The following is a 27107-nucleotide window of genomic DNA, read 5'->3' as shown; positions in this document are numbered from 1 at the left end:
GAAAGGAAGAAAGAAAAAGAAAAAAAAGACCCTTCGCCAGTCATCATCACCTGCCTTCCAATTCTGCCAGCTTTTTATTTACCTAACACTTGACCATGAGTCTGTGAACACTTTGAGACTAGAACCCAGAGATGACCAATAGATTTCATCTTGCCTATTAACTCCAAGCACATACTGGCCCTCTAGATACTGTGTTGACAGGGATTCTGAGACTGAGTCTGGCCTCAAAAAGAGAGAATACCTTGATTTGTTAGTATTGCCTGCCAAAAGTGTGAGGTGACATGACACACTTTTGTCATCCCAACAAGCTCAGATTGAGCACCAGGTAATACCCAAATAAGAAAGGTAGGCAAAAAAAGAAAGGAGAAAGAAAGAGAGAAAGAAAGAAAGAAAGAGAAAGAGAGAAAGAAAGAAAGAGGGAAGGAGGGAGGAGGGAGGAAGAGAAGAAGGCTATACACATGGAGGGAGCACAAGCTAAATGAGTCAGTCAGCCCAAAGCCAAAAAAAAATATTTAAGGAATATTGAAAACCAACTCAAATATCAACTCATTGCAAGAGGGTCTGTCTGTGTGATTTCTTTGGATCTGTCCAGGATCTAGACATGTACAGATCTCCTTCTGTGGGCTGCAACACATACCGATGGCATATCATTAACTAGGTAGCTGCATGCATTCCACTCACAGCCGCTTGCTAGGTATGTGTGGTCGATACTTTTCTGGCATGTGTGGGGTCTACGAGTCACAGGGCTGACTCCGCTTGTTAGTCTGTGTGGCCAGCTATTCTGCTGGGTTATCTCAGGAAGGAATTCTTTCTTGCTTTCCAAAAGGAAGTGCCTCTGGGACCTTTCTGGTGGCATCGTTTGACTATCCCACATCCGAGATGCTAGGTACCTGGGGGGGGGGGCGATGACCAGGCCCTTCCCTGGAGGGGCCAGGAGAGGCAGACCAAAGCCACAGGCCTCATCTGGGAAGCTTTTCTTTTTGTTGCTTCTTTGGTCGTTGTTCCTTCTACCTTGGTCCTGATCTCTCACCTGTAATCTGTGGCTAAAAAAGAAACCAACTCTTGCATCACTATGGCTGTCAGACAGAGAACATAGACTCAAAAAATTAAAGAGGGAGAAAGAAGCACAAAAGTTCCCAGTTTCTGCATGGCTGAAATATCCTCTTTGCAGAAGACACACAGCTGTCGAGAGTGTCCCAGGAACACACCAGCATGGCCTCTGCATGGCTCATGCTGAAATCCTGGCCAAGCAAACAGATGCTAAAAAACACAGCCAAGAAAGAAGACAAGAGACAAGAAAGGGAGAAGAGAGGAAGGGAGAGTCAGGGGGAGAAAGAGAGAAGAAAGGAGGACAGAAAAAAGGGGCATTAAATGAATGGAATTGCTAATGAAGTTGTCTCTCTCAGTGCGACACAAAGAGACACTAAATGCCATGTTTTTTCTTCCAGATTTGCAACCAGAGGACAGAGACCTGTGGTTCTAAGATCTCTTCTTGAGTCCCAGACTTTTTTCCAATGAAGATCAAAGCAGATTTGTCTGGAACTGTAACCGGACGATTAATGAAAATTGCCACAGAATAAATACCCTTTTGCCTTCCTTGAGCTTTCCTGTTTAATATTCTCCAGGGGCTGTATTTTAGAAGGGGGAGCCAGCTGCCAGTTAGTAGCCCACAGCTCTGATTCATGGCAGGGAGAAAATTCTACACTGCCCCCTTCAGGCCAAGCTACGAAGAGCAGAAAACCAACATCCAGTGGGCTTGGAACAGCGTGCCACAAGAAAAGCTCGTAGCACAGGAAAATCGTCATCGTTAAATAAAATGCAATAAAAACCACAAGTCACTTCCCGAGCCTATGCACATGAATGTCTTGGAAACTGTATGTCTTCCAGCATAACCTACATAATTCCCTCCCCTCTGCACACACATAGCGGACCCATGTAGCATCTGAGCATTTACTGGAGTCCAACTACATAGAGGACCTTGCTTTAGATGCTTTACATGCATCATTTCATTTAGTTCCCCAAAAAACATTGTAAATCGGGAAGTTAATCTTTTCTATCCAAATAAAGAAATTGACACTTGGATTAAGAAACCGGCTCAAATTCACGCATATTTAGTGGCACCATCCAGACTGAAATCCCAAACTACTGAATTCCAAAATCCATATTTTGCCCCCTGAGCGGCACTGCATTGCTTACAAATGGGAGCAAACACTGCAGTTTCTTTGTAGGTATCTTTATTGTAGAACTACCCAAAGGTTACTTAGAAACCATTTGCGGCCGTCTAAGCTCTCCCTGGTGGATCATCCTAAGAGGTCTGTCATTGTTGCACAGACTTCAGCAGTGTTGGGAGGTCTGGGGTCCCTGAAGGACCATAATCAAGTAGTGCTTCTGTAAACAATTTATCACTTGAACACTGCCATGACGAGAATTATATGCAGTCTTAGAACTTCAAATTTTGCCTCTATTCCTTCACTCTCTTATGTCTTGGAAGCAAGAGTTCCTTTTTTTCCCCCTGTAAATAAATTTAAAAAAAAGCATTCTTTAGCTTTTGATATTAAAAAAAAAAAAATGCAAGGCTTGGGGCGCCTGGATGGCTCAGTCGGTTAAGCGTCTGCCTTCGGCTCAGGTCATGATCCCAGGGTCCTGGGATCCTGTCAGACTCCCTGCTCAGCAGGGAGTCTGCTTCTCCCTCTCCCACTGCCCCTCCTCACCACTCGTGCTCTCTCTCTCAAATAAATAAATAAAATACTTTAAAAAAATGCAAAGCTATACAGTCATTTCTTTGCTTGAGTAAATCATTCCATATGATTGGAGTGGTTTACACAAGAAGAAGAGGGTTAATTAATGTCATGTTTAGACTTTCTTTTTTTCATGTCTAAATCTTCAGAATTGTAAGGGGGGCAGGGAAGAGGAGTTGAGGGGAATGGTAAAGGCAATTACCTGTTTTAAGCACCATGAAGGTTCTCTGAACATTATAAAATACCATATAAATGTTACACAGTTGTATCATAATTATTACTACCATAGAAGTTATAAGGTTGGAAGAAGAACAATTATGATATTAATACTCCATTGGTTCCCCAGGGTGCCTCCCCATGGTTCAGGATACTTCATAATTTGATCCTCCCAGCCCTGCCAACCACATCTTTTACTCTCTACAACAAACGTTCACCTTCTGCTTCCATCAAGGTTGTCTAATTGGTGAACTATCATAGTCATTGCATCCTTGATAAACCCATTTGCAAAAGGGAAAATTTTCCTAAAGTAATTAATTCGCTTGTTTGCTAATCATCCAAATCCATGTGATTTCAACCTTCATCTCCTACCTCGAAAAGCCCAAGAAAGTCAGGGACCTGGTTTGTCTTGTTTCCCTCATTGATTGCAGCCCCGAGCAAAGTGCCTAGTGCATAGTAGGAGATCCATAAGCATTTGCCAATGTGAGCAAAAATCTACCATGTATCCCCTTTTGGCTGTAGCTTCACTCTAAGAATACATCACCCTACTGGTAGAAACCTCTCCCTAAATGATAATAATTATGAAAGTAACAAGGACAATGATCCTGAGAAAATGCTTACTGTTCTATGTGATTTAATGTGAAAGCAATTTAACCCTCTGATGGGGTTTTAGGACATGCTGCCCCAAAGTATGGTTTCTTGGCATGTTGAATACTTGAAGATGAAGGAGTTTGAGAAAACAGCAGAAGCAAGAAGGTAACTCTGATTTTCCCACATCTTCTCCCCTGAAACAGGTCGTAAAACCCTCCTGTGGGAGGTGCCCTCCCTGTACCTGGAGGAAAGGAACATCTTTATCTCTTAAGACAAAGGAACCCTGGAGAAGAATACTAACAAACAGGACTTACTAAGTTTCCCCTCATACTCCTTAAGGATCCATCATATTTTCTACACAACTGCCCACTCTTAATCAAACTTAACATAAAAATACTCAGTTCTGTTTTTTCAGATCCTTATTTCCTTATGAAGGTTCTGTATCATGTAGAACCTTGTATGCCTTTCTTTTATGATCTTTGTCAGTTTAATTTTCAGACCCAACCTGAGATCCTAAGAGAGTCAAGGAAAACTTTTTCCTCCTCTACGCCTCAAGACAATCATGTAGAATTTTTATGATATAGATACCATTATTATTCCCATTTTATAAATAAGGAAACTGAGTCAGGGACCAAGTGCATCATTTTCCCTAGATAATGGATCAGATAAGGTTGGAAGTCAGAAACTGAACACAGGTAGACGGGTACCAGAGCCAAAACTCTTAACATCTAACTGTAATGCATCTGTTTATACTCTTAGGAGAGTGACAATGAATTTCTTCCAGACACCAGCCATGGTGTCTGTGTTTCAAAGAATATGAGTGAATAATTTGGACTGCTTTTCTTAAAGTTTTGAGTTCCTCACAAACATCCAATGAGTAACAAAAACATAAGGCTCAGCTGTTCTTTCCAACATTGATAACCCACTACAAATGGTTATCTGTACAATCAGTTTTCAACAGCTGTGTTTTTTATTAGAAGCCACTGAGTTCAGAATGGAAGGACAAAGTGGCAATGTAACAGTAAGTGATTAAGAAATAGAACACAAGTGCATCTAGATCCTAAGACGGGGAGAAAGCTGGATAGGTGGTCTTCCCTCCTGTTAAAGATCTTTCCTCACATGTAACACAAAAGAGAAGAGGTTTGTTTTCTCAGGCCACTAAATGACTATTTACAGAAAGTTACAAAAGCAGCATGAAGACATCATTTCCTCTGTTGCTCTTGCCCGGGGTTGTGTGAATGGGGAGAAGGAAGGGCATGAAAGGACCAGGAGGGCAGAGATGGAGACAGGCAGGAGACAATGATGACGGTGGTAGCATTTCTTTATTATTATTAAAACACTCTTTTCCGGGGCACCTGGGTGGCTCAGTTGGTTGAGCATCTGACTCTTGATTTCAGCTCAGGTCATGATCTCAGGGTGGTGAGTTCAAGCCCCACAGCTGGACTCCACGGTTAGCAGGGAGTCTGCTTCTCTCCCTCTCCCTCCCCTGCTCACATGTGCCTGCTTGCTCTCTCTAAAACAAATTAATATATCTTAAAAAAAAAACAAACACTCTTGTTCCTACAGTAACGGCCTGCCTTTAATTTGTGTTTACTCTTTACTTTCTTTTGAAAATATTATTCATTTACCGGCACATTTCTTCATTCTCTTTTTCTTTCTCAATGTTGAAGACAGCAATGAAACATGTAGGGCTCGTCAGAGATCTCTAGCTGTAGCCAGTTGGAAAAAAGTCTTATCGGTAGATAAACATCTCCCAAAGACAAAAGGAAACAAGAGCTTTATTTAAGTCCTTTAAATAAAAGTTCAAAGATAAAGAGAAATGACTTTAAATGTATGAGTAAACAATTCAAAACAAGTAGGCATGTATTATGTACTAATAAAATGTCTAAGCACAAGCAAGCAGATTGAGAAACATTTCCTAATGCAAGGAACACCCTCTCCCTTTGTCTTCAGCGTTTTATTGACAAAGACAGTGCATCACAAATTTTTCGGCCAGAATATTCCTAAAGGTGAGGGCAACATGCGCCCTTGCCCAGCATTCTAGGATGTGTTCCAACACCACTTGCCGCAAACAATTTTTTGAAGGATCAACGTTTTTATATGAATAGTTTATACAAATTCAGCATCCTATTCCACAATTTAGATCTTGTTTTAGTACAAATTAGTTCACTCAAAATATCTGAGTAAGACTGAGGAAAATCAGAAACATTATTGTTTCTAGCCATGCTTTTTCCTACAGGGCACAGGACGTATAAGAATCCCAGTTTAGAAGCACAGTCGAGGTGGTGGGCTGGTGGAATATTTGACATCATCTCTACTCAAAACTCAAGGAACTAAGGTTAAATAAGATGAAGAACCATGGGGCACCTGGGTGGCTCAGTCGTTAAGCGTCTGCCTTCGGCTCAGGTCATGATCTCAGGGTCCTGGGATGGAGCCCTGCATTGGGGCTCTCTGCTCAGCAGGGAGCCTGCTTCTCCCTCTCCCTCTGTGCTCTCTCTCACACTCTCTCTCAAAAGAAAAAGGGAAAAAAAAGATGAAGAACCACACAAATAAAAGAAGCCTGCTCACAACTGACAAATGGATTGGTTTGTACTTAATTACTTCTGCTCTAACTTCTAAAAAAGCGACGCTAAGAGGCAATGAGCTTACCTAAAAGTGATTAGCAAGAACAAAAAGGCGAAGCGAAGTTGGCCTCATAAACCCTGAGGTCCAGAGGTTAATCATCTAGATTTCACTTTCTGCAAGCCACTAACTAACAAGCCTGATTGACACACTTACCTTTCCAAGTTTCTTCAACTTTAACCATTTTCAAAAAGTCTTTCTATTTGCTCTTTCAGTAGCCAGCCATCACTCGCAAAGTGCTCCTTATCTTCCAGCTAAAATGCTCTGAAATGTCAGTCTATTACACAATGAGACCAAGTCATCAACTGAAGGGCTTCCCTTCACACACTTCCCTGTACACATCTTACTCAACTTTCTTGTCACATACATGGGAGCCATTGAGTGTGCAATATTTTTCCCAATATTTTTACTAAACAGGAAATCATAGTAAAATCAAAGGGTTTCTAGATGTTCAGAGAAACTGAAAGTGAATACATTTACACTAACAGCCGTGGGGCCTCCCTCTATGTCATGCAACTCCCTTCACTCTTTCATATTCATGCTTAAAAGGAAAATCACACTTGAGGTCGGAAACATGACTTCGAAACAGAAGCACCGAAAATGAGTCTGCATCCTGTATTGTTACCCCTGACATCTGACATTGCAGTTTCCTGCTTGTATGTCCGGATCCTCTGCTAAACGGTGAGATTCTGGAGGGCAGGAGTCCTCGCTGTAGACTCCTCGTTGCATCTCCAGTCTATGGCTCAATGAGCGTATGTTGAAATGTCCATTTGTTTGGCTACTAAGTAGACTGGTCTTTGTTTTTCATTGCTCCTTTAACTCAAAGATCTCCTTGTTTTGATGAGGCTCGTATGCTCTCTTCACCAAAAATAAGTTAAAGAGCTTAGAGTGGGGACAGAGGTTTGCAAAACTAGTGACCATAATCTCTGCTAAGTGGTAACGGTGGTGGGAGGGGAGTTTGGGGGAAGCCACGGAGATTAAGAGGCCAATCACAAAGCCTATGATTTCGCCAACTGAACAGTAACGTAAACCTAAACCTATTACTGAGAAGGGAGAGAATGAGATTGGTTGTAAGAAAAACTGGGTCCCACTTCAAATGAGATGATATATGAAAAGTTCTACAAAAATATATCAGGCACCAAGGAAAAACACTATACACATTAGTCATTACTGCTGTCAGTACCTTCTGGATACATTCTTGTCTTTGAGAATTCCTTACCTTTACTTCTTGTTTATTTCCCCTCACTGTGATACCCTAGGATTAACGACATAGAGTTTGTCAAGTGTTATGAAATCCCTGAAGTGTTATAATCAACCCAAGTACCATTTTATTTATGCAAACTGTGTCTACCCGGTGAGTCCACTTAAATATCTAGGATTGGGAACTTCTGTCTCATAAGGCTTAATAAATGATTCCCTCTGGCTCCAAAAGCAAGTACTTTTTCAATGACAATGGGAGGGAAAGCAAAGGAATTGCTCGGTGACATCTGTTGTGCAACGTTCTTCGAATGGCACATCTCGATAAATGCATGAGAGTCCTTGGAGAGTTACTGCACACAGTGAAGAGAGAGTGGTAAAAATCCCAGTATCTCTGTAAAGGAAGACATGACAGGTTAGAGGGAGAAAAGCCCTGGGGTTTATATCAGTAGAAATCAACAACGACGCACTTAGTCCCTACTTTTTACACAATGGCAGCTTTCTAGGGTCTCTGACAGTGAGATAAAATTAAACACGAAAATTGAGATGGGGGCTGAGGCAGTGATATGTGAGGAGAAAAGGGAGACAAGGGGGTATACCGTGCTGCAATTCAGAGCCCAGGAAATGAGATAAAATATACTCCTGCGAACTGCCTGGACCAGCGTATATCAAAACAGCAATTTGAAATTAATCTAAATACTACTGTATACCCTTTATGTGCCTTATGTGGCCCATACATTCAGATATTTTTTCTATTAATGATGCTAACGCAGATTATAAATAACTTTTTAAGGGTAAGATAGTTCAAAAGTAGCAGAGTACGGTTGAACCTAAGTCATCAGGCTCTGAGCCCGATGAGCTTTGCACTCTGTGCCTGGCTCCTCTCCACATGCTGGAGACAGCCTGTGACGGCTAAAACCAAGAATGGGGGAGGCTTGGTGGGAGGACTGGTTTACCAAGGCAGCGAAGTCCATTTGCAGAGTGAAAACTCAGCTTTGTCAATGGCTTTCTGCATGACTCATTAAGGATTTTTAATATACCTAAAGTCTTCAAGATAACTAAAAGTGAACGAAATAGGGGCACCTGGGTGGCACAGTTGGTTAAGTGTCTGCCTCTTGGTTTCGGCTCAGGTCATGATCTCAGGGTCGTGAGACTGGGTCCCACGTGGGGCTCAGCACTCAGTGTGGCATCTGCTTGAGAGTCCCTCTCCCTCTGCCCCTCCCTCTAATCCTCCTCCCCTCTCTCTGTCTCTCTAAAATAAATAAATATATCTTTTCAAAAAAGCAAATGAAATAATCTACATGAAAAACTAATCTTCTGGTAAAAATATTGCATAAGCAATCTCAAACATTACTATTATTATTATTATTAAATTATCTAAATTATTGAGGAGAAAGTAAAACTGTCACCTATATACAAATGTTCAACTTGTCCTTAAATGGAGAAATCCTGAAGACATTCATAAATGCTACATACATGATGTATCTATTTATTCTCACATCTGCATTCTTTTTAAAGATTTTATTTATTTGAGAGAGAAAGAGGAAGAGAGAGAGTGGTGGAGCACACAGTGGGAGAGGGAGAAGCAGGGTCCGTGCTGAGCAGGGGGCCCGATGCGGGGCTCGATCCCAGGACCCAGGATTATGACCCGAGCCGAAGGCAGACACTTAACCGACTGGGCCACCCAGGTGCCCCTCTTCTATCCACGTTTTATAACCATTTGTCTTACTGCATTTGAGTATCTCTTAAAAGCATTCTCAAGACCAGTTTTTTAATTAGAATTTTCTGTACTCTATTGCAGTCTTGAACTATTTTACAGTGAATGGATTCTTTACCTCCAGGTCATCGTCAGGGATAGCTCTTTTCCACTTTACGTTCCACCTGATGTGTTCATAGGCATTGACTACAACTTCGATTGCTTTGGGACAAGAATGGCAAGCCTGTATCACCTGTAGAGGAAGCATACAGCTTTAATTGTTCAACGCACATCTATGATTCATTCATACGCACGGAGACATTGAGAACTTATGGACTCCTTGGGCTCCTTGGAGCCCTGAAATGCTTTTGTGAAGCTTCGTGCCTTTGAGTTTTCAAACACACTGCTAGTCCCAACGTAGATGGGAGGATTAATAAAATCACACTAACTTCCTTCAACTTTCAGGAGCAAGTGAGAAAGAGGAGCTAACAAAGAAGGTGGGAGTCTGATGAAAGGCACATCCTGCCCTTACAACCCTCACCCCTCCCCACCGGAACACCTCCAGCTTCTTTCTGCCAGACTGACCCATCTCCGGAAGTCCTTTGAGTGTGGTCTGCTTTCATTTCAAAGGGACCCAGCTGGTTTGGCAACTGGTCCACAGGGAACCTGCAGCAAAAGTACTCTTGACTCCGAATTTACCTGCCTTTCTTTCCTTTGCCAACAGACAAGCAACCCCAGCCACAGACTTTCACCTTTACGTTTTCTCATCAGGAGTTACACATCGGTTCCATTTTTCCCTTGGAACTTGAGAAAGCCCTTCATTGGATATGAGATGAGGAGAAAGCCCCCCATTGCTGCCATTGGAAGGGAGGCATGCCTTTGCACTGAAACAACTTTCTCTGGAGAGTTCTTCCTGACTTCCCAGTCCTTGCCAACCTCAGCCTATTGTTGTTGGGAAAAGGGTCACAATGCCGGTCTTCCCCACCTCCTTTACAAGTTCGTCACAAGTGATCCAGCACCGTATTTTTCAATGTAGGCTGTTAAGAACCTATTGTCTTGAGGCCCCGGGCAAAACTGAGACAGAAAGATTATCATTTTAATGCCCAGTTCAGTGTGTGTGTGTGTGTGTGTGTGTGTGTGTGTGCATGCGCGCATCTGTGCGTGTGCATGCGGTGTCACCCGAATGGAAGGCCCATGTCAGGAAAGAGCTGATGTGAAGAGCATGTTAGGATGGAGTCAGCTGACGGTCCACCTGCAAGGCCAGTCTGAAGAGCTTGTGACTGGCTTAACAGGCAAGAGGACGCTATTACATTTTCTTAACAAGAGAGGGTTATATTCAATCAATTCATTCCATTAGAAGGCCTTTATTGAGCACTGTGTTTAGCCCTATGACAGTAATTCCGAGAAGTTTATGACCTGTTTTTTGTCTTCAAGGAGTTTACAACCTAGTTGAAGAGAAAAGACATACACATTTCAAAGAGCGAGCAGTGTAAGTCAGTACATAATAAGAGACTGGCTTAAAGATCATCAAGTGTCCCTTGAGCGTCATGAACAAAAGCACAAAGGAGGAAACAAGGATATCAAGGGCAGAGAGCAGTGAGGAGGCCGAATGGGGGTGCACCAAACGGCTTCTCATCTAGCTCCAGTGTCAGTCGTGAGATGAAGGGTAACCGAAGCTCTGAGAAAGAGCAAGCAGGGGCTTAATGACTAATCAGCTATGGGGAGTAAAGAATGCAACTTTCAAGCCTGAGAACAAGGACATAGTGGGGTGCCACTGACGGAAATGAGGAAATGGGAAGGGCATACTAATTTGGGGATGGTCAGATCATGGGCAGAAGGATATGTCATAGGCAGTGTCTTAATGTGAGTCAAAAATGTGCGCGCTAACACTCCGCTAAGAAGACCAAGATGGAGGTGGAGACTTGTGCGCCATTAAAGAATGTGCTGGCTAATGCCACACAGCTCAATAAGACTCTAAATGGGAATAAATGGAAATGGTAGAGGACCATGGTCTAAAGCCTGGGGAATCCTAACAGTCAGGAGAGAGGGAGAAGGAAAAAAGTTATAGCTACCATCTTTTGAGTACTTATTATGTGCCAGGGACTATGTTAAATCTTGGCATATTTGCCTTGCTCAGTCTTCAAACAACCCTATGAGGTTAGTCCTATAGTTATACCCATTTTACAGATTTAAAATCCAAGATGGAGAAAATTTATACCTAAGGTTATTTAGCTAGTAAAAGACAGAGCTGGGATTCAAATTCAGGTCCGTATGACTCCAAAAGTCAAAAGGAAATCAGGCCTATCAGAGTGAAAGACATCAAGTGAGGTGAGCATTGGAAGCCGGGTTGTCACCAGAGCTGTGAAGATTAGGGAGAGAAAGACAGATTAGAAACCACCAGATCTGATTAGAAGGCCAGCTTACGGGGAGTTGGGTGGATTCAAACAGGGAGGGCTCAGACTATGCGAGAGAGAGGACGGATGCACAGTTGTAACTAAGGCTGACCCATCCTCATCTTTAAGACCTTGGCGTCATAGCATACAGAGTTTTAGAGACCCAATAAATAACTTTGAGGCTGAGTTTTGTTGAAATTTAGAAAGAATTCTCTTTCGAATGTAAAGCCATTGCTGGTAATATAAACATAGCCACCATCGGGAACGCCACATCCTTCTCTAAAGACCTTCAGATAAATCCTTTCTGAAAGGATGATCTGTGGTGAGAAGTACATGGGTAATCAGTTGATGATCCAAAATAGAGATTTACATTTACGAGTCAGTAGTAGGGAGATGAGAGCTGAAATTAATCCAAGGCTGGAATCAAAAGTGTGCTTATAATGGAGTTATAAACCCAAAAAGTATGTGGAGAAACCAGAGAGCGTGTAATGAGGCTCTGCACATGGTTTAAGGGTCACTCAGAACACTGGCCTCTGCTCTACACTAATTCCCCGGTCACACTCACTCTTCACGGAAGCCACACTCGTTATATTTAAAGACAAGATGCTCACTTACCCAACACAGGTAATTTGTCCCCAGATATTCCCTACTTTCCCCTTCCTGCCAACATCTTGATCACAGAAGAAATGTAGATAAAATTTACTCTCCTCTTGCAACACATTACCGACTTCCCGACTAGGGTTCCCAGATTTAAATAATAATAATAATAATAATAATAATAATAATAATAATAATAATAATATTGACTGCCAGATTTTGAGTTTCAGATAAACAACATAGAATTTTTAGTGTAACCATGTCCCAAATATTGTTTTTTAAGATTTTATTTATTTATTTGGCAGAGAGAGTGAGAGAGCACAAGCAGGGGCAGCAGTAGAAGGAGAGGGAGAAGCAGACTCCTCGAGGAGCAGAGAGCCTGATGCGGGGTTCCATCCCAGGACCCTGGGATCATGACCTGAGCCAAAGGCAGATGCTTAACGACTGAGCCACCCAGGCGTGCCCCATGTCCCAAATATTGCATGGGACATATTTATATGAAAAAGTACTTATTATATATCTAGACTTCAGATTTAACTGAGCATCCTGTATTTTATTCGGCAACATTATTCTCAGCCCCCATTCAGAAACAGTTCAAACTAAGTCACGTGTACAGGAACATCATCCATTCATATTTCAGGAGCCTCCTTCACACATCTGGTGCCTCAATTTGCACCTGGCATACTCCCACATATCACAGGGAGGTAACTTGTTACCTTTCATTCGGCCAAAAAAAAAAAAAATTAAGTAGTTCTTAACCTGCAGTCTTTCGATGCACAAAGTCCAAAGCTCCCACTGCTGTCATTAGGTTTTGCTGACACTGAACACTATGTTTTCGGCTCACAGAAGATGGTTCTCGTAGCACGAAAAGTCTTCGTTAGGAGCCTGAACAGCCTCCCAGCTCTCTTCACTGGCATGTCAGGCTTCTTCCAGAACTAAGACAGTTGGACACACTGTCTTCAGGCCTCAATAATTATTCTACTGGGCAACAACAACAAAAGAGGTCCTTAAGAGACATCAAACGCCATATCATCACTCTACCCTGACTACCAGGAACCTTGACCATCAAAAGAGAAAGGACTGTTGTGGACTCAGGGGGAGAAGCTTCTGCTTCTTCTTTGTCCACCTGGGAATAGACCTTCACTTTCTGTGAGTCTCTGGTGTCTCTATTCTCTCGTCAGGGAAGAACAGTCGGACAAAAATTTCTTTCTACAGTGGTGGCACCTGGAGAGACCTCTAGACACTTGCTCTCATCATCTGGCCCCTGGAAGCATAAATTAAAAAAGAGATTCAAAATAAATCTCCCTGCCACCCTTCCAAAACAATGCCACCTCTGTGAGCCACTTTGGCCAAAAAATTCTTTTTATATTGATATATCTGTGTGCAGAAAAGTACTTAATGATCAGAGAGACTGCTTGTATTCTGGGCTTCATTTGCAGCATTGTTCAACAGCAGAAATCATCCTTACCTCCCCCGAACCCTCACATACCTTTCCCTCCCCTAGAAAAATGTCTTTCTTGCCCTACAAGAAAACCCAATCTTGGCTCCCTGGGGTGTCACTTCCTTCTGAATTATGCCGAGAGAAAAAAAAATCAAATGTCCTTTTGTACCCTGGAAAGCAATTGCAGACCCTATAATTCTTTTTTTTCCCTTATGTAATTTATACATTGGCTTTCAGTGAAATACACCCTCTACAAATTTGCTTTGTATTTGGAAGACAGCATCTTCAGCTCTGACCTTGTTCCTTGTAAATAAGGAAACTGAATTCCCCATCCACAAGAGAACAAATCACTTTATCTTCTGGATAAATGAGTCAGTCATTTACTTGTCATAAAGATTACTTTCTCTTTGGAAAGTCGGGCTGTGGAGTAGTTGTGCTAAATCACTTTGAAGCATCTGCATAGTAAATGGAATAGTTTTTCTTTAGTTTTCCTTTGGAAGGGGGCCAGTTCCCTCACACTGTTGGGTAGCAACAAAAATGTTTATAATACCAGCCATCAACCAGTAGCCAATCCCGTCCTAAATCTCTTTAGCATATGGCCAAACTGGAGGAGCTCAGAGGAGCAAAACACAATGGAATAAGAACATGCTAACTCTGGATAATGTCCTTGGAGCACACAATCAGACACTGATGTTACAGGCTTGCGGAGCCACCAAAGTACAGCTGGGAGGACGGACTCCTGCAATGGATGAGGTGTACATTTTGAGAGAAGGAAGATGAAAGGAAACAATTTTGTTGAGTGCCACTACTGGGCTGGGTGATGGACATATCTTACCCACTTATTCCTGAAACATTTTGGAAAAGCTGATATTTTTACCTTCATTTTTTTAGATGAGGAAATTGAGACCTGAGAAATCAGGGACTTGTTCAGAAATCATAATGCACATAAATAGCAGCTAAGCCTCTGCTCCTAAGCCTCCTCACTGTCACCTCTCAAAGGACTGCTTTTGGGAAAAAGGACCTGGGGACCTTCTTCACATTTGCAAGACTTCTCACTGGAGAGCGGAAACTCCCTGTGAAAGCCCATTTTCCTCAATCTGGCTCTCAAAGGGGAAAAATGAGGAAAGGGTATTCTGGCTACTTTCGCAGAGACCTGTTTCATCCACAGTCAACCAGCAGTGAGTTTCAGGTAAAACACGACATTTCGGCTCTGGGCAGTCTCCCACATTGTCTCTCCTGGTTGGAGAGGCCCTTGTGGCTAACCCAGGCCCAGGGCACTGATTCCACTGATCAACAAATATGTAATAATAGCAAGAATGAAAGCCACCATTTCTCTAATGGTTGCCACGCACCAGGCACAGTGCCACCACTTCTCAAATGTTATCTTGTTTCATTCTTAAAGCAAACTTATGAGAAAACGATTATTACTCACGGATAAAGTGAGGTAGGTACATTTCACTGGAACCTCCATGCCCTTCCTCCCTCTCCACCCTTTTCCCTGGAAAGAAGATGGCCTTAGAAAATAAATACACACGAAATTATGCTTTGTGGAGTGAGCCACAGTAGAAAGCGATCAATTGTCTGTCTTCTAGAAGTTGCACTATGAAGATGGCCCAACTAATGAGATGTAGGTGGAGCAAGAAGATGAACAGAGACCAAGGGAGAGGTACTTGCAGATGTGGGATGGAGCTGGGGCAGGCACTCTGCAAGGACAGACAGCGACTCAAGAGGAACAGTAAAGAAAGGTTTGCACCGTCCTCTGGGCTCTGAGTATATCTGTGTGCTACTAGTAAGATTAATTTCCTTCTAATGTAGGATCACATCTGCTTATTATTGCAAAAGCATAAAGGCAGAGTGTACCCATTTCACAGTGGAAGACTCTGAGGCTTGGGAGACTTAAGTAATGTATTCAAAGTAAAATTCTTAGGGAAGTGGCAAGACCCAAGTTTGTTTGATCCCGAAGTCCAGGCTTCTTTATTCCTGGCATGAATAGTTTGGCTAAGTCTAGACTGAACGAGTTATAAGTGACAGTGCAGAGATAAAAATTTAAAGCAAGAACAATTCCATACGTAATTTAAAATACATTCTGTACGTAATTTAAAATACATTCTGCTCAAAAGATGGCAAGTATTTTCCTGTCTGACGCCACTGGTCTCTGTAGGAGACTTAAAGTAGCTTTCTGATCTTTCTTAACTCAGTCGGGCAGAAGCTGCTAGCTGTTCACTGGTGCTCACATGAGGCATGGAGAATCATCTGCCACTCTTGTTCTCATTCTTAGCTCTCAGCCCCAGACTTCAAACCAGCCTGGACAAGGACCGAGTCGCCAGGGTCGTGTATGTCAATGTGAGGTCAGTTGGAGAATCAAAGGGAGTTAGCCGGAGACTCAAGCCTCAAATAAGCTTGAGTTACCACCAGAGTGGAGAGACCCAGTCATCCTTGGAGCCTCTGGAGTCAGCCCCTGCTGACTACCGGGGTCTGCACTGGGCATTTTGCACATAGCCTCACCTTGTGGAACTGTGGAGGGTATATCCGGGCAGCCCCATGGTTCAACAGGAGCTGGTAGCAGATCTCAGGCTGGGCCGCCGGGCGCACAGAGGTGACCTTCAGCACGTACTGGATGGCAGCACAGCCATTGATATCCATGAGATTGGCTTCGGCCCCTGCCTCCAGCATCATGTGCATGAGCACGTGGTCACAGTTCCAGGCTGCCTTGTGCAGCGGGGATTTGAAGTCGTCATCCCTGGCGTTGACCTCGGCCTTGTAGTCCAGCAGCATGCGGCAGATCAGGTGGTGCTCCCTGCTGTACTCCTGCTCTTTAAAGCGGAGGGCCCAGTAGGTGGCGATAGCCAACGGGGTCTCCATGTGGGCGTTCACACTGTCCACTATGGCCCCATGCTCCACGTAGAAGGCCACCAGCTCTGAGAGGCCGAAGTGGGCAGCCGTGTGCAAGGGCGTCTCCTCATCCTGATTGTTGGTTTTCATGTTCACGTTGGCCCCTAGAAAGGGCGATTGAGGAAGACAATTACGTCAACATATTTTGCCATTATTCCTGAGGGTCAAGACTTTTCCCTCTGCTTCCCTTTCAACCTCTGACTGCCTTACATAAGCCATTCTTTCCAGGGTCCTTTGTTGGTCCCCAGGGAAGCCAGGCATTTGAAACAACAGGGCTGCCTCCTGGACAACCAGCAAATGTACTGGGGTTGGGTAAGGGTGGGGGGAGAACCAAGGATTTCCGCGGGAAAGCCAGAGCACTCCATTGAGTTTCAGTTCCCCAGGTGAATTGGAAAATACAAAGCGATTCCTGTAACTTACTAGCTTTTATCGATAAAATAGCAAATATCATTGAAAATAAAGGTTATACTGCAACCTTTGGAGCTCACACAGGTGGCTTTATATATCATCAGTTTCTTTGACTGTTTCACAAAATCATGTTTTTCTTCTCTTTCAAAGCTGGGAAACCTGAAAGTTTGGTCCAAGCAAACTTTAGTATTATGGAAATTGCCCAGCTCTGACTGCCAACAGCTAATACTAGAACCACCCAAGTCTAAGGCTCCTTTGGAGTACAACTGGGGAAGAACTAAGGACACAAACACTGTGACCACCAAGCTAGCCTAAAGGTCTTATTTTGCTTGGAAAGGGGTAGAAGCCTTGAAATACTGAAAGAAAGTGACTTAGAGACATATTTGATTTATGGCTGATAATGGTTGTTAGAAATACAAATTTGTACTGTTTGGAAAGCTCCGCAGAAATTACTTAACCAGACTCACTTATCTAACACACCAGGAAACTGAAGTGAATTTTATTTTTCTGATAGAGCATGTTAAGTACTAGAACGGTCAACTTAAGAAGCTGAAATTTTCCTTCTCCGCCTAATTTAATGGGGTGAACGCATTGACCCCCAGGGGGCCTACTCTATAATCAGTTCTACTGGAAATTTTTATAACTACTTCAAGTTTAAATCTGGAAAGATTTTTTTACTATAATGATTATTATTTCAGCAACCAATATTTCTTAAGCACTTACCATTTGTAACATTCTGAGCTAAATGCTTTTCATATGTTGCCTCATTGAATCTTCCTAGCAACCCTTTGCAATAGGTGCAATTTTTATCCTAATTTTACAGATGAAGAAATTTGTACTTGGAGAAGCTAATAAAGACATCAAGCAATGATGCGATGGAACAAAGGTCTGAGAGCAGACAGCCTGGCTTCAAAATCTCTTACCACTGTACTATCCTACCTCATGATTTTTCTAGAAGAAATCTTTCCTGTACTTTGCTCTCTTTGGGTAGTTGAAAACTTGAAAGGAGTAGAGAAATCACCTTGCATTTTGTGAATTTTTAAAAAAATTTGTTTTCCATATATTGCCCCTTTATGCCTTTGTTTATGGCATCCTGCGATCAGGCAGAACCTACTTAGGAAGGGCAATACTCCCACACACGTGCTCAGCATCCTATACAAAATCAACCCCCCAGTGAGGTTTCTGAGAGCACTTGGCGCTATAAACTCGGAGGCTGTCTGTTCTCTCAACTTGCAGAGAGCAGACTTGTAACCAAAGATGGTCTCCCACAGAGCCGTCCGTGTGCATCAGTGTTCCACCCTGGAGAAGTTCTGTGTCAGATCTCTTTCCAGGTCAGCCCTGCTTGGCTCTGGAGGGAAATGGAATGAGTAAGAATGGCTTCCAGGAGGCCAGATGCAGGGTCACTTCAGACACTGGAGAATTTCCAGTAAGGAAAGGAATCAAAGAGTCAGGATGAAAATTTTACAGGCCAACTTGGAACAAGCCACATCCTTTATTGTTTAATGTACTTGGACTTTTACTATTGATCCTTGACCCGTTGGTACAACTAGATGTGCCGCATAGATTTCTTTTCTGAATAGGAGATCTTTATTTTTTATATTTGAATTGGGTCTTTGAGCATAACTTTTCCAGAGAATATATAAAGTGGGACGATTTGAGTACTTTTTTATTTTAGATTTTGTGATTTATTCAAGAAATTAGAGACCTCAACTATAAATTCTTGGAAACTTCTAACAAATACTCTTTTTTTAAAAAAAGGTTTTATTTATTTATTTGAGAGAAAGTGAGCGAGCGAGAGAGAGAAAGCAAGCACAAGTGTGGGGAGGGGCAAAAGGAGAGGGAGAAGCAAGACGCCAGACTCCCCGCTGAGCAGGGAGCGGACTCGGGACTTGATCCCAGGACGCTGAGGTCATGATCTGAGCCGAAGGCAGACACTTAACCGACTGGGCCACGAGGCTCCCCTTAATACGTGTTCTTAGTGTGAAAATACCCATGTGTTAGCTTCCTAGCACTGCCGTAACAGAGTACCACAAACTAGGTTGCTTAAGACAACAGGAATGTGTTCACAGTTCTGGAGACTGGAAGTCTGAAATTACGGTGTCAGCAGGGTTGGCTTCCTCTAAGGGCTTTCAAGGAGAATCTGTCTCATGGCTCTCTCCCGGCTTCTGGTGATGGCTGACAATCCTTGGGGTTCCTTGGCTTATAGATGTATCACTCCAGTGTCTGCCTCCTTCTTCGATCATATCCCAGGTCAAGAAATCAAACACCTCCAACAGCCAGAGAAGGCCTCCACTTTCCTGCTCTCCTTCCCCAGCGCAACTCCTCCAACCTGCCCGAGGTATTATTCTCCTGACTGTTATGCATTTCTTATAGTTTTACCACCTCTGTATGTAACCTTAAGCAAGAGATTTTGTTTCACTTATTTTTGAACTTTATATAAGTGAAATAATAAACACATATTCTTCTATGACTTGCTTCTTTCATTCAACATTATGTTTGTGAAAATAATCTATGTTGTGATGCTGAAGTTGTCATTTGTTCATTTGATTGTGTTCTGTCTCACTGCACCAGTAATCCACAATCTATCCATCCTACTGGTGATGGACATTTCTAGTTTCAGGCTAGTCCAAACATTGCTGTGCTGAGCATTCTTGTACATTCCTGTACCCTGGTGCTCACGTGCAGGCGTTTCTGGGTTCTATGTCTATGAATGGAATGACTGGTTCATTGGGTATGCATCCTTTCACCTTTACTAGAGAGTGTCAAACAGGTCCAGTTTACACTTCCATAAGCCATGCGTGAGGGTTCTTGTTGGGCCACATGCTCATCTATGGCTGGTATTTTTGCTCTATTTAATTTTAGCCAATCTGGTGGGTGTGTAGTGATAGGTCACTGTATTTGAATGTTTGTTTCCCTAAGTAACAGTTAGCTTAGACAAATTTTGACATTGTTATTGACCAACATTGCCTTTTGTTTACTACCATAAACATTTCCATGGTGTTACAGAATTACTTTAAATGTCATTTGAAAGGAATTACATGATATCCACAAGTTAGTTTACCCAACTATTGGATATGAGGATTTTTTGGAATGTTTTGATCTTATAATTAATGCTAGAATTAATAAATTTGTACGAAAATTTTAAGATTATTTCCTCGGCATAAGTTCCTCCTACATAGAGTCATTAAGCTGAAATGTGTGAACTGTTTTAAGGACTTTTATGAATAATTGTCGCAAGTTATATAACTCCTTGATGTGTAGCAGTGATATTTCACTCACCAGTATGTTGTTATACTTTAAAAAAATTTTTTTTGCTAGTTTGGAAGTTAGAAATGGTCTTTTTTAAAAAATCTAAATTCATTTGATTACTAGAGTTTGAACACTTTCTCTGTAATTATTAACTAGTGTATTTCTTCTTTAGTTAATTGTCTAAAGTTTTGTCTTATACATTCCAGACTTTCCGCTTTGTTTTCATTTATATGAACTATTCATTAAAATAAGATGTAAGCCTATGTTATAATTGCTACAAAATTTTTAACCACTTTGATTTTTCTTAAATACAATGACGTTAACTTTCGATAGTCAAATTTTTCCCATTTTTAAAAAATATTAGAGTGTCTTCGTCTCAGAGTTTGCATAGCTATCCAGAATAATTATAATTTAGTTTTTTATGCATTTTAAAAAATGTTTAACATTTGATTCATCTGAAACTTATTTTGGTGTAGACATCAATTTAGGAAGAACTGACATTCTTACAATATAGAGTGTCTCCGTGCAGAAATACGGTCTATTTCTCCAACAGTTTTCTTTACACTCTGTAAACTATCCCTCCCAAAAATTTACAGCAATTTTCATTGTAGGGGATGAATTATTTCATTCAGGGATAAATTATTTCTTGGGTAAAGTCACTTTTAATGAGAGAGGGCCCTTCATGAACCCTTTAATGTATGCAAGATGGTCCCCAGAAGTAGTCTGGAATGCTAGTAAAGGAGACAGATACAAATTTTAATTTGTACTGATGATAAAGAACAAGGACTTTTCAGATTCTGCCTGTGGGCAAAGAAGACAGAGATTTGGGTACACTAAGAATGGGATGAAGAGGAGACACAGGCTGAGAATTTGAACAGAAAGAGTGAGAACTGCCCACAAGAACTGACTAGGCCAGGCCGGAGGGAAAAGGTAATGTTGAAGCCAGGATTACTGAGGGACACGATGCCAGTCAGTATTCAATGTTTTCTCTTCTCCCATACTATGGGATAGTATCCTTTCATTACTCCCAACAGAGAGAATCAACTTCATCAGTCTTAGTTATGAGACTTCACGTTTTCTTTTCTTTTTTTTCCCCAAATAAAATTCAATGGCCTCACGTGCCCATTTGTTAGATTGGCGGATCATCGGTCATCATGGTGGCGCCATCTGCTGGGCCTTGCTACTCCCTACAGGCTAAGGGTTGGTCCTCAGAAGCATCCTCTCCAGACCATCCACGTTCCCCACATCTTCTGGCACCTTGAGAGCTACTTAAGAGTGGGAGCAGAGAGCAAGTCTCTGTCACTACAGAAACTGTCATTTCTCTATATTTCCAGACTCGGGGAATCCACATCCCCTACCATATCCCTAAACCAGGCCCTGCCTCCTTCTTGTCCTAAAGGACGGGATTACCTGAAGAGCCTGTGTGTAAGTGGGGAGATCAGTGGTGAGGCAGAGGATGAAGCCACCCCAGTGCTTCTCAACCCTTTAAGACAGCCTTCCCTATTCTGCAAGGAAATTCATAGATAATAGCATCTACTTTCACATCTAGTCTTTTAAAAATAAATAGGGACACCTGGGTGGCACTGTCAGTTGAGGGTCCCACTCTTGGTTTCAGCTCAAGTCGTGATCTCGGGGTCATGAGATCGAGCCCCCCGACCAGTTCTGCACTTGGTGCAGAGTCTGCTTGGGAGTCTCTTTCCCTCCGCCCCTGCCCTCTCCCCATGCATTCTCTCTCTCTCTAAAATAAATAAATAAATCTTAAAAATAACTAGATACAATACCTAGCTAACCTATGTAGGCAAAACGAAAGTAATTTCTAATAATTACCACTACCTAGTTATGATTGTTACAAATAATATAAATATTACAACGATGTAGTACAAAATTCAATATGTTAATAACTATCCTAGATGCCATAATGAAATAGTGATTTGCTTGAACCCATATGTAGAAGCCTAACAGCTACGTACTTGAACGGACCAGGGTGTTTTGCATTATAATTCAGCTACCACAAAGGTCATTATCATACTGAAGGAATGGGGAAATGAGGGAAAGTGAGGGGAAAATGAGGGAAAACATTGGTAAAGTTCTGAATAAAACCAAGTCCAATCTTGCCTTGATTTATACTGTAACTGCATTCTTGAAAATGTTCAGATCTATTTACAATTCAAAAGTATTTTTTTGTGTGCTTATATGCAAAATGGAGTAAGGTTAGAAATCTACTGTGTTACTACATCTAAATATCTAGTATTATATCAGCACCAAATCTAAGCTGTTTTACAAATTATACAAAATTCAAACATACAGAAAATATTACAACAGACATCTATATATCACTACCCACATCTGACAGATAATTTTTTGCCATGTTTGCTTTAATTTTATATTTTCCAAGATAAATTTTTACAGAAAAAAAATCCAGGGGCGCCTGGGTGGCTCAGTCATTAAGTGCCTGCCTTCCACTCAAGTCATGGTCCCAGGGTCCTGGGATTGAGCCCCGCATCGGGCTCCCTGCTCAGCGGGAAGCCTGCCTCTCCCTCTCCCGCTCCCCCTGCTTGTGTTCCCTCTCTCGCGGTCTCCCTCTCTCTCTGTCAAATAAATAAATAAAATCTTTAAAAAAAAATCCAGCTCATTTCTCCTCTTTTCCTTTTCTTTCTCCACCACGACAACCACTATCCTAAAATTGTTTTTTGTCATCCTTTTATAAATTTTTGTTCTTTTATCACTCATATATGTATCCAGAAACAGCATATATACTATTATTTTGTGTTCATAAAAACTATATAAGTGGCATCTCTCTTTTCAACCTGTTTTTATTAGTCGCATTACGTTTTTGAGTGGAAAGCTGATTTTTTTTTTCATTTCAGCTGCTGAATAGCTTTGCATTATATAATTAAACTACAGCTTAACTATTCCTCTACTAAAGACAGTTGTTAAGCTTTTTCATAATAACTATATCTTTTCAATTGTGCAGGAGTTTCTTGAGAGAGAGAAATAAAATTACTGGGTACTAGTATATGAGCATTTTTAACTATATTAAATTATATTTATCAGTGGTTATGCCAGTTTATATGTCCATCAGTAGAGTTTAAAGGTTCAATATCACTTCCAACACTTGATTACCATCAAACTGTTTAATGTTTACTGATTATATGGTGTAAAATGGTATTTTTTATTCCATTTGCATGCCCCTGGTTACCGGCAAGTCGAGTGTCTTCTCGACGACAAGATTACCACTTGTATTAATTGTTTCTTCATAGCTTCTGCCCATTTTTCAGTGGGTTGTTTGTGTTTTTCTCATTTATTTTTCAGGATATAAACAAGATCATTATGGAGATAATGATAAAGACTTGATCAAAGGCAAAGGGCTTCAATAAATGGGACACTTCACTATGTGGATAAGAAGATTCAGTATTGTAAGGATGGCCATGTTGCCTGGGCTAATCTATAAATTCGATGCCATTCAAACATTTTTTTTTCACAGAATGTGCAGAGTAAAGAGCATATCAATTTTGGAAAAGAGAAGTAAAAAGAATGAGAAGGAAAGAAGAGGTCGTGAAGAAGGGGTGCTCACCCTACCAGATATCCAAGCAAATTGTAATTAAAACAATGTACGGTTGATGCAAAGAAAGACAACTAGACCAGTGAAACAGAATGTAGAGCTTAGAAACAAACCTATTTGCAGAAAGCATCTGTAATGATAGACGGGGTATACCAATCAGTGGAGAAATAATAGACTATTTAATAAAAGTATTGGGACCAAAGACAGTGTTGTAAAACACAAATTAGATCTTTTGTGTGGTGTGTGCATGTGTGTTAAATTCCAATTTAATAAAAGGCAAATGTAATCAACTAAATAATCAACTTCTTAAATAAAAGCATAGGAGTTGGGATGGGCGGGGAATGGGCAGTCCTTCCCGTTGGGTCACTATGTTTACCGAATGCCCTCTCAGCATATTAACTTTTTTTAAAGATTTTATTTATTTATTTGACAGAGAGACAGCAAAGTGGGCAGAGCTGCAGGCAGAGGGAGAGGGAGAAGCAGGCTCTCCACTGAGCAGGGAGCCCAATGCGGGGCTCGATCCCAGGACCCCGGGATCATGACCTGAGCCGAAGGCAGACGCTTAACTGACTGAGCCACCCAGGTGCCCCTCAGTGTATTAGCTTTTGATGGAGACAACTTCATCCAACACTTCTACTAGATCTTAGATCCACGCCTCCTGTTAGATCTAAAACAATAAGGTGCTATCTTCTTGAATTCTCCACTTCTTTGACTTTCCCTGTTCCTTGACTCAGGAATACACCTTATTATTTTATATAATGCCCCAGCAAAATGGCACTGGGAAGTAGTTTGTCCCAGTCCTATATTTGAATTGACCCTCTTCCTTATTTGCAGTCTAACCCCTCTCCACTTCCTCTAGGTTAGAAGAGCAAACGTGAGGAATCTATGTTTTCTGGATTCTCCAGGGATTTTGACTTTCCCTTAGGCCACCAAAACCTTTGGTCCCAACTAGCTCAACGTGGAACACTTTGCCCATTCTTTGAAATGCTCTCTTCGATAACAGGGGTCAAGTGTTCATCTCAAGACTCATTCACTCATTCCGTAAAGAATTATACTGTGTCTATTCTGTGTCAGGTACACAGAGACACCAGCGTACACCATGGTCAAGATCCTTACAATCAGGTCATTTCCATATGAGATGAGAGTTAGAAAATAAACACACAAGGAAATGTGCGACAGGACCATTTTAGGGAGTTGCAAATACAATGGAGGAAATAACACCGGTTGTAATGATCGGGACCACGAGGGCTGGCTACTGAGGAACTGACCTCTGACCTGTGAGTAGCTGTGAAATATCAGGGAGAAAAGCTTTCCAGGCAGAGGGAACAGCAAGTACAAAGACCCAAACGGGTGAACAACCTTGAACATTCAAGGAACAGGAAGAAAGTGAGAGAAAGAAAGAACATAAAAGCGAAGTTACAAGCACGACGTTGGACCTTCTAGGCCATGTGAAAAGTCTGGGTTTTATCCTTTCATCTCAATTGTTCTAGTTTACTGTGGCCCTTTATCAAGTTTGTAGTAAAAAGTTAAAATATTTCTTGGTTTCTTAGCATTGGCGGCATATTTGATGGCCTTTTGAAATATTTTAATCCAGTTATCATTGTAACAGAAAAAAACCTACACCTAAGCAAAAAAGAAAGTACTCTTTTTATTATTTTAATTTCTTTTTTTTTTCATTTTGGGAGAAGGGCGATGCTTTCATCTTTCCTTGAAGACTTGCCTACATTTCTTTTGTACTTACATATCCTGATGTATCTTCTTCCGCTTTTGTTTCTAAGCTTTCTCATTTAACATTAAATATACTTTATAAGGTATACATTACTGGATTTTTTAAATCATAGAGTATGCCTTTTAATAAGTAATTAATCAACTTTTGTCACTGACCAGCTATATGTCTTTAAACAGTACTGCCCATATGAGCAGCAGGTGCTGGGAACCAAAATAAGGGAATACACATGATTTTCATACTACCCTTCTTTTTGAATAAATTTATGCCATAGCTCCCTCTGAGGCTAACTTATTTTATTAAATAAGTTTCTATTATTTTGTATTCAACAATAAGATACATGTTTAAAAAATCAGAAGTATAGAACTTGACTGACAATTTCCTAGAATAGCTGCATTTACAAAGATACTTCTCTTAACTATGTTTGTTTTTACATCTTTTGGCAGTTATTTCCATAACTCCAGCTAACTTACTGATTTATCTATTTATTATCAAATTTAAGTAGTATTCTTTACTTTCTGATATAAAAGGTAAGTTTTAGTTTATTTATACTAATCCTTCCTCCTTTCAATGTTTGGTCTTTTCATCATGTTTTAATTCTTCTGTTGGAATATTGAAACTTTATCGCATCGAGGTCTCTATCTGTGAATTTGTTACGTCATCTCTACCACCTCCTTTAGGAAATGACATTATGTCCAAGCTATTTCCCTCCTATACTTACACACCTCATTTCTGACAGTTACAATTTACATTGTCAAAGCTATAAGGTTATTATATTCAGCTCTGCAATCTTCGATGTTTTGTCCATGGGTACTTATAAAAGTTTTTCAACTAACAAACAGTATTTAAACGATGATGTCTTAAAAGCTGAGGTCATTTTGGCCTCTAACTAGAAATGCAGAAGCATGAGCCATATTGCAATGCAGCAAGGTTCCACCTCAGTTAGAGCATGCTGGGGTTTTACAGCGGTGAGCTGGCCCACATGTTCAAGGAAATCAGCATGATGACATAGGTGGCCAGTGTGTGTCCCTGTAGGACAGCACGGAAAATAAGGTACACATTGTTTGTCCTAGCTACCATTTGCCTCCCTCTTCCTCAAATGTATTAATCTAATCTGGGGTTGTTAATCTTGTGTTTATTTAAAAAAAATAAAAGGGATCCTTCTAATGCAATTTTGACTACTGCATTGGGTTTTTGTAATCACCAAACTATAGTTATTTTAATTTCTTTCTCTGTGCTGTTTGGAGTCCTTTAAACATTTGCCAGATTCAGAAGGTGGCCAAGCTAGATTCCTAGAAGAACGTTCCTGCTCCTTTTATCTCTCCTCCCTTAACCCCCCCACCCTCACCCCCACACCAGGTCTGTAGGGGTTTGGAATCTATCATTAGTCAAATGGATAAGAAGGGATAGAAGTGCTAGTTGAGGAACCAGAGTATGCATCCCTTCCCCACTTGGCTGCTTTCAGTCTGCTGTGGACTCGAGCAAGGGGAAAGGAGAGTTTAAGTCAAGTGTGAATTATCAGCCCTGGATGTCCAACTTTTGAACTGAGAGTGACTTTTGACACTTAAAGTGACTACTTTTTCTTACCTAAGAGTTACAAGAGAAGACATGGACCCACCTGAGTTTTCTTCCCAGAGTAGAGGAGAAACTAGACCCTCTAAATAATTTAAAGAGACACTGGAAAACAAAAATGAAATTCTTTTATGAATAACATCTCATGTATTTTGCTTGGTCTAGTTAGTAGTCACATATCTAATGAGTTTTTCATTCAGGGCACCT

At 41.3% G+C, this 27107-nt stretch overlaps 1 protein-coding gene across 1 annotated transcript in view; it reads right to left on the bottom strand.

The window, feature by feature from the left end:
* Positions 1-4848: 4848 nt before the first annotated feature.
* Positions 4849-27107, bottom strand: part of ASB4 (ankyrin repeat and SOCS box containing 4) — a 57048-nt gene continuing 34789 nt past the window's right edge. Inside the window, exons 3-5 of the mRNA XM_025873359.2 lie at positions 15997-16487; positions 9200-9313; positions 4849-7758 (exon numbers count right to left, since the gene is read on the bottom strand). Coding sequence (XP_025729144.1) covers positions 7570-7758; positions 9200-9313; positions 15997-16487 — 794 coding nt within the window. The 3' untranslated portion in view covers positions 4849-7569. The remainder of the gene's footprint in view (positions 7759-9199; positions 9314-15996; positions 16488-27107) is intronic.

Source organism: Callorhinus ursinus, unplaced genomic scaffold (assembly GCF_003265705.2).
Source record: "Callorhinus ursinus isolate GAN/ISIS: 27379988/994484 unplaced genomic scaffold, GSC_fseal_2.0 scaffold12, whole genome shotgun sequence".
In the NCBI taxonomy this organism is placed as follows: Eukaryota; Metazoa; Chordata; class Mammalia; order Carnivora; family Otariidae; genus Callorhinus; species Callorhinus ursinus.
Note: the sequence above shows the minus strand (reverse complement) of the source record. Positions and strands in the feature narration are given on the sequence as shown.